We start from the raw sequence: 8,012 nt of genomic DNA on the forward strand, positions 1-8,012 counted from the left end.
TAATACTTATTTTATACGGCACACTTTTAAAAAAAATTAAAACATGTATTATATTTATAAGACAAAATGGTGTATATAATTAAGTTTAATAAATGTACTAATGAAATTCATTAAATGCTGATTAAGTGTTATGTGATATATTAACTTCCTAACATATATCAGAATATTAATGCACATGTAAGAAAAGCTCTTGTCATAGACATTTGATTTTTATATAAGCCTAACTTTCACACTTGTGGCAGCAGCAAGAGTTAGAGGTTTTGAGCCATTGTGGGTGCAAAAACCCATTATAAAAGGCCAACAACAGAGAGAGAAGACAGAGAGAGAAGACAGAGCAGCAACCTCAGAGAGGCCGTTGCTCTCTCTTACAAAACAAAGAACATTCTCTCTCTCTCTTGCTCTTCATCATTCTCTCTCTCTCTCTCTCTTTTACCTTTTTTTATTTCAACCCTTTATTTGCTTTGGCTCTCTCATAATAATAACTTACATGATCAGTGTTCTGCTCTTGGAAGAAAAAAAAAAAAGTGGCATGCAATTAACAAACTAGCACCACCAAAAACACCACTCTTCCCTCGTCAATTTTCTGCTCTCTCATTAATTTCCTCAGTGTTCTAAGATCCAGAGAGGAGCAAGGTTTGTTTCTCTAGCTAGCTTCCTTTTTTGCGTGACCCTGAAGCAAAACATAAATATAGCAACTACCCAAAAGAAAAACATTCTGCTTCTTTACCAAACTTAGTTCATTTTCTGAAATCCATTTCGTTTTGTTTTTCAGATGGAATCGTTCCAAGGTGACAGGGATGACATTTCCTACCAAATGGGTTTGATTTGGAGCCAAGTGAAGGAGCCAGTGATCGTGCCAATGCTGAGAGTTGCAGTGTTTCTGTGCTTGGCCATGTCGTTGATGATGCTGGTCGAGAGGGTGTACATGGGCATTGTCATTTGCTTGGTGAAGCTGTTTAGTCGAAGACCCGAGAAGCGTTACAAGTGGGAGCCTATGAAGGACGATGTTGAGTTGGGAAACTCTAGCTATCCCATGGTTTTGGTCCAAGTCCCAATGTACAACGAAAGAGAGGTCATTTTTCTTTTAATCCTTTTTTATCATAGTATTATTAATATTAATGTAAGAACTTACTATCACATCTATTACTTGTTGAACCAACAATTTCTTTTTATTCATCACTTATTTTTGACTCATATTTTTTACATTTCTGAATGAATAAAAGCAGGTTTATCAGCTATCAATCGGTGCTGCTTGTGGCCTTTCTTGGCCTTCAGACAGAATCATCATACAAGTTCTTGATGATTCTACTAACCCAACAATCAAGGTACGCATGTTATTAGAATTTGGGTTTACGACATAAGTCATATTTCTAGCCGACGAGGGATATGTGAGGGGATTGATTGTGGGAATTGTGAATGAATGAACAAAATGCAGGAGCTGGTGCAAATGGAATGTAGTAGATGGGCGAGCAAAGGGGTGAACATAAAGTACGAGGTGAGGGACAACAGAGACGGGTACAAAGCAGGGGCTCTGAAAGAAGGCATGAAACGCAGCTACGTGAAGCAATGTGACTATGTTGCCATCTTTGACGCCGATTTTCAACCGGAGCCTGATTTCCTCTGGCGAACTGTCCCATTCCTTGTCAACAACCCTGAACTTGGTCTCGTTCAGGCACGCTGGAAGTTTGGTATGTTCTCTTTTCACAATCTCTCTTAATTTTATTTACAAATGTTAATCGTTAATTTTGGTTAGTGAAAAAAATTTAAATCCCACAATTTTTTTTTCTTTTTCCTTTTGATTATTATTAAATCAATCTTATAATTATTAGAATATTAAAATTTATCTATGTATATGTTTGGATATGTATTTGTAAAGTTAATTTTGATAAAAGTTTGTTTTTGAGTGAAATGATTTATATATAGATGCTTTTTTTGTCCCTGAAAAGAAGTTTGTTATAAAATTTAATATAAAATTTTCAACTCAACATAAAAGTTACTTTTTATCACATTTAGTCAAATCGAACTTTTGAAACAAAATTAATTTTATCTGATAATAACTAAACATGGATGTTTTTATAAAATCAAATTTGACTACGGTTAAAATCAACTTTATTCTCTAAGAAGCTGATATTTCTATATTAGAGATTAGTTAATTAGTAGTATAATTTAGTGAGACCAACAAGAGATGACATAAGTCTCACTTTATAATTCTTTTTTTCTTGGATTAACCATTTTTAACCTTAATCCGGGGTCATGGTTCTCAAGCTAAGCAAATAAAAAAAATACTGTCGGTGGGTCTTGTTTGTTTTGGAAATGTTTCTGTTTGCTAGGGCTAAGGTGGGTCCCACTTTGTGTTGAAATGGCCCTCAACATAGGGCACGTGTACAAGCCTCTTCCGTGTTCACCAAGGCCCAGTGTTGTGTTTGTGTTCTTACTTTGTTTGTTTGGGTTCAGTTGTCTTCAATCTTCATAGTACTGGAAAAAAAGTAAGAGTGTGGAATAATAATAGCAAATACCAAATCTCTTTTTTTCTATTTTGAATACAGTCTGTCATGAGAAGTCACCATCATAAAAATGAACCGATAGATGATTAAACATGATACAACAATAATGGTTTCCGGGGATTAATTATGAGTGCTTGTAATGGTTCGTTTAATGCGAGAATGGGGTTAGTTTTCTGTGGCCGAAAAGTGAGATGACATAGTTGGACCACAGTAGTGGGGGGAATTAGTTTCGGAGTTTATAGGCCCAGCAACTCAAGGAATAAAGGGGATTTCATATGCAAAATCTTCATAAATTTTCTTTGGAGTCTTTAGCGGAAGTTTGTTTAAATTTATTTATCGAAATATATCTTTATTTTAATATAATAAGTATTTTTTTATTCTTATAACGTATTTGTCTAATTTTTTTTTAAAATTTACTTATTTTAAGAAATAAATTCCATCTGTTTCTTAAAAAAATATTTATTTTAAAATTATTTTTAAAAATTTAAACAAACTCACCTTTTATTTAAATTGTTTCTGCTTTTAAAAAAATAATTTTTTTATTGTTTTAAGAAATAAATTCTATCTATTTATTAAAAAATATTTATAAAAAATACGTATTTTAAAGTAAATTTTTTTAAATTGAAACAACCTTGTCCAAGATAATATGTTGACTCTGTCTATTATTTTATTTAAAAAGATCAGTTAACTTTATGTTAGTGATGTAATTAAAGTTATTTATATCTTCCAGCTAATAATAAGGTGATTATAGTAACTACCTACAAATGTATGTGCTAGATTGGTACGTATTAAGCTCAACTAGTTTTTCATGTTTCGACTTTGAACCAAAAAGTATTATGAGGAAGAACACATGATTTTTAGGAAGATGAAGTGTTGTTGATATGTCACATTGTCATTAGTACATACAAATTATTTATATCAGCTATACGAATATCTAAATAAAGAGACTAAATATTGTTATCTTTGTTGGAGTGGTATGTTTTTCAATTTCTATATAATATATATATATATATATATAATTATTTTATTATATTAATAAATGTGACGTATGGATGAAACACTCTGAGAAAGAACATATAATTATGGTATGTATATCTAATCATTTACTTATCTAAATAATTGTGTAAAGTTGCTTGCATAAAATACAAATAAAAATAAAAATAAAATTACAGTTGCAAGTGGCTCTCATTCGTCTGCCTATCTGCGTAGTCAATTATTATGTTCTGTAAGCCTTTTCATTACTTCTAATTATTTGAGTAGTACTATTCTTCATTATTTCACAAAATTACTATGCTATAATTAGATTAAAGAAATGATTATGTACATAACAAAAATTGCATAGCACTCACGCATGGAATTACACTTTGGCAGATTCATATTTAAAAAGCATAAGGAATTCGTATTCCAACATGATTACTATATAATAAAGGAACACATGATAACATTGAAGGATGCAGTGCATTGTGCTATCTGAGTGACTTTTAAGCATGCCAATTAAACGAGAAGGACATGGTACTAATCTAAGAATTGACCTGATCATGTGCATTACCACTTTACCAGAATTTTTCAGCTCATACCTTTTGAAGTTTTTTTTTTTTCAATCAAGGAAGTTGCAACTTGGGTTCGACTATTCTTAAAGTCCGAAACATAATTATTGTGGATTGTTGTGACCGCAAAAGAGGGCAATACTTGAAATTAATCTGCATGCGTATTTCATGGGGTACCTGTGTTTTACTTACAAGGACACAACACCGTTGTTGGTATAATTGTGGTGGTTGATGTGATGATTGTTCATAAGATGTTTATTTTTCATTTTTTCATCTCCCTTCTTCCTTTATTGTTATTATTTTTATTTGGATTTTTTCCCCCTCTAGTACTATACTATTACCGCACACATTTTTATTTTGTTTTAATCTTAGAAAATACACATTGATAAAAGAAAATCTTTAACTACTATTGCATCCGGCAGCTGCATGTGCAATTTTAATGGTGGACCCTCATTTCCCAGTCACTGTCTATATCTATTACTAAAAGACAGCTGAATTGATATCGCAAATCATTCCTGTGCTAGGAATAAATACAGGAGAAATGTAATGGGTTACCCAAAAATTATATAAATGAGTCTAATATCATGTCTTAATTTAAAATCTTAAAGTTTAAATTTATAAATATTTTTTTAATTATATAATGCTTAACTTTTTTATTCATACTAGATGTGAGACTTGACTTTAGACTTATATTCCAATAATTTTTACTTACAAGATAAAATTTCTAATTTGATTGTAGCAATGTTGTTAAATTAACAATGCATTTTTTTTCTTTTTTCTTTTTCAGTGAATGCCAATGAATGTTTGATGACCAGGATGCAAGAGATGTCACTGGATTACCATTTCACTGTGGAACAAGAAGTGGGGTCTTGCACTTACGCCTTCTTTGGCTTCAACGGTAATCATCTAATAAAAACAATTTCATCCGTTTTCCTTTTCTTATAAAAGAAAAAAAGAATAATTGATTTTAAGTGCAATAGTGAAAATGTTTTTATTGTGGTTGTGGCATGATGAATTTAGTAATTTACAACCAATTTTTGCACTCATATAAATGATACAGGAACTGCTGGTGTATGGAGAATTTCGGCGTTGTATGAGTCTGGAGGGTGGAATCATAGGACCACAGTGGAAGATATGGACCTGGCTGTCCGAGCCAGTCTCAGAGGATGGAAATTCTTGTACCTACCCAATTTGAAGGTTCCATTTGCTTAATTCAATATATGACTAAAATTTAATGTGTGTGTATGTTAGGACTTACGATAAGTTTGTTAATTTTTATGGATGACTATCTTAAAAGTTACACTAATAATAATTTCTTATTAGCTGATTGTGTAATTTTTTTTCTTCATATGACACATGCATCACAATTAAATTATTTTATGATCTAGTTTTGTTGACATGGGATGAATTACATGAGTTTATTAATTGGACTATAGGTTAAAGATGATGTCTTAGCAGACAATCTAAATTTTTTTACATATGACAATGCATAATGATTAAACTCTTTCATGATGTAGTTTTGTTGACATGGGATGAATGACATGAGTTTATTAATTCAACTATAGGTTAAAAACGAATTGCCAAGTACTTTGAACGCCTACCGCTTCCAACAGCACAGGTGGTCTTGTGGACCAGCCAATCTTTTCATGAAAATGTTCATGGAGATTATGAGAAACAGGGTAAGGTTTCTCCCTTGAATTGGCAGGACAGAAAGTATAGGCTATTTATGACCAAAATTCTTATGTGTGTCCATTGCAGAAGGTGTCCTTGTATAAGAAGATATATGTGATTTACAGCTTCTTCTTTGTCCGGAAGGTCGTGGCCCACCTCAACACTTTTATGTTCTATTGTATTGTGTTACCTGCTACTGTTGTGGTGCCTGAGGTGGTGGTCCCCAAGTGGGGTGCTGTGTACATCCCTTCCATCATCACACTCCTAAATGCTGTTGGAACTCCAAGGTCTTCATTTTTCTCAACTTTTCCCTCCTTTGCTCTATAATCTGTTTGCCTCTACTATCAAATCTCAAACAAAAGTAGGATTAACCTTAGAGAAAATAGTTCATGCAGTGACGGCATAAATCATTTTTATACTATCATTGGATCGCAATCTGATATGTATGATAAATTTGTTAACTTTCTTCATAAATAACTATCTCAAAAGTCATACCATGATTTCTTATTGGTTGACAATGCAAAAAGATTGTATACTAATATTGAATAAAAATTAAACTTTTTTCTTAGATGATCCATGAAGCGCATAATAAACACTTTCAAGTATGATTCTTTAGTCATAGCACATATGAATGGCTTTAAACTATGTAAAAGTAATGAGGAATTAATTCCTAGGAATGAGCAAGCACAAATTGATTGCATGAGACATTCTCAACTGGTCTAAGAAGATTAAAAACTTTAAAGACAATGAACATGTTTTACTATTGTAACCTTGTAGACTCAAGGTGTTTAACTATTTTTTAGGTCACTCCACTTGCTGGTCTTCTGGATTCTCTTTGAGAATACCATGTCTCTGCATCGAACAAAGGCAACGATTATTGGTCTACTAGAGGGTAGTCGAGCGAATGAATGGATTGTCACTCAAAAGGGTAAACCACCCAAGAGTCGGTTTAGGATAAGGTATAATAAAGTATTGCTATTATTGGTTTCATTAATCAGATAACAATAACATTCATTAATTCACTTTTTAGATGATATATCTAAGTGCTTACCTATCTATATTTGTTGTCTTTGTGATGAATATCGTTAGGATTCATCACATGTTGGAACTTCTTGTTGGATTCTACCTCTTCTTCTGTGGCTGCTATGATATTATGTTCGGGAAAAACCGCTACTACATATTCCTATACATCCAATCAATTGCTTTCTTCATCATGGCCTTTGGATATGTTGGTATTTTCGATCCCAACACCTAGAGGACTTGACAACACTTCATTCAGATATCTACATATTGTAATAGTGTTCACAGTATAATCTGTGACATTAATTTAAAGCTTGTGTTAGTATAAATGAATGGGTGGTCATTGTTCATGGTTCTGCATATTCAGAGTCGGTGGCTCGAAACAGTTTTTTTTGTGAATATTCAACAGAGATACATAAGGAAATTACAGAAGTTATTATCTTGGAAATGAAGCATACAGAAAATGAATACAGCATTCTACAGGCATTAATCTTCCCTGGGCAAACATCTTTGATTGGACACATGGTTTATAAGATTTTGTAGTTCTTTTTTTTTCTTTTTAATTTTATTGATATTTCCTTCTTTTGCCTTTCTTTACTTGAATTTGTTTGAAGAAATAATAATCATCTTCAATAAATGGGGTAGATTACAGAATTTCATGTTGACTCTCCTTTTTGTCTTACTTGCTCTCTGCCTTTTAGTCAAAATTATACAAAATAGTGTGTTTGGACCACTCGTTGAAAAATAAGAAATTATGTTTGGGATGTGAAAACTATACTATTAGCTTTTTAGTAAATGTGAAAAATCACATCTATGATGTAAAATTAAACATGCTAAAAAATGTTAAAAAATTACATCAAATGCATGAGACACATTCCTTAATATGAACAAGGAAAGTGAATATTTTGATTGGTTTATAGGAAAGTGAATATTTTAATTGGTTTATCTATGGCTAAAGGGATTACAGGTTCCAACCACCAACCTTGTATGCATCACAAGGAAACTGAGAAAAGGAAGTGAAATTAGTATCGAAGGTTTCTTGTTAGAAGCTGTTTCTGATTTCTCTTTCTTTGCATTTACTTATGCTAACAAACTAGTTATAAAGTTGGTCTGAAGATTGAAGGAAGAATAAGAGAGAAAGAGATGTGGATTCGAATCTCTTAACATTCTAAAAAAAACTAACATTTAACATTTTCATATATATATATATATATATATATATATAAACTATTGCTAAGTCCTGATTCCTATTGGCACCAGAAAAGTGTTT

The 8,012-nt window shown here is 32.0% G+C and overlaps 1 protein-coding gene across 1 annotated transcript; it reads left to right on the forward strand.

The window, feature by feature from the left end:
• The first annotated feature begins 245 nt into the window (after positions 1–245).
• On the forward strand, positions 246–7,396 carry LOC100808118 (glucomannan 4-beta-mannosyltransferase 9). The gene is made up of 10 exons (XM_003542501.4): positions 246–633; positions 773–1,072; positions 1,227–1,325; positions 1,436–1,688; positions 4,839–4,949; positions 5,112–5,248; positions 5,617–5,730; positions 5,810–6,009; positions 6,526–6,681; positions 6,812–7,396. Exons 2-10 carry the CDS (start codon positions 773–775, stop codon positions 6,975–6,977), a joined length of 1,536 nt encoding a protein of 511 aa, XP_003542549.1. The 5' UTR covers positions 246–633; the 3' UTR covers positions 6,978–7,396.
• Positions 7,397–8,012: the final 616 nt, after the last annotated feature.

The sequence above is a fragment of the Glycine max genome, chromosome 13 (genome assembly GCF_000004515.6).
Source record: "Glycine max cultivar Williams 82 chromosome 13, Glycine_max_v4.0, whole genome shotgun sequence".
NCBI lineage: Eukaryota > Viridiplantae > Streptophyta > Magnoliopsida > Fabales > Fabaceae > Glycine > Glycine max.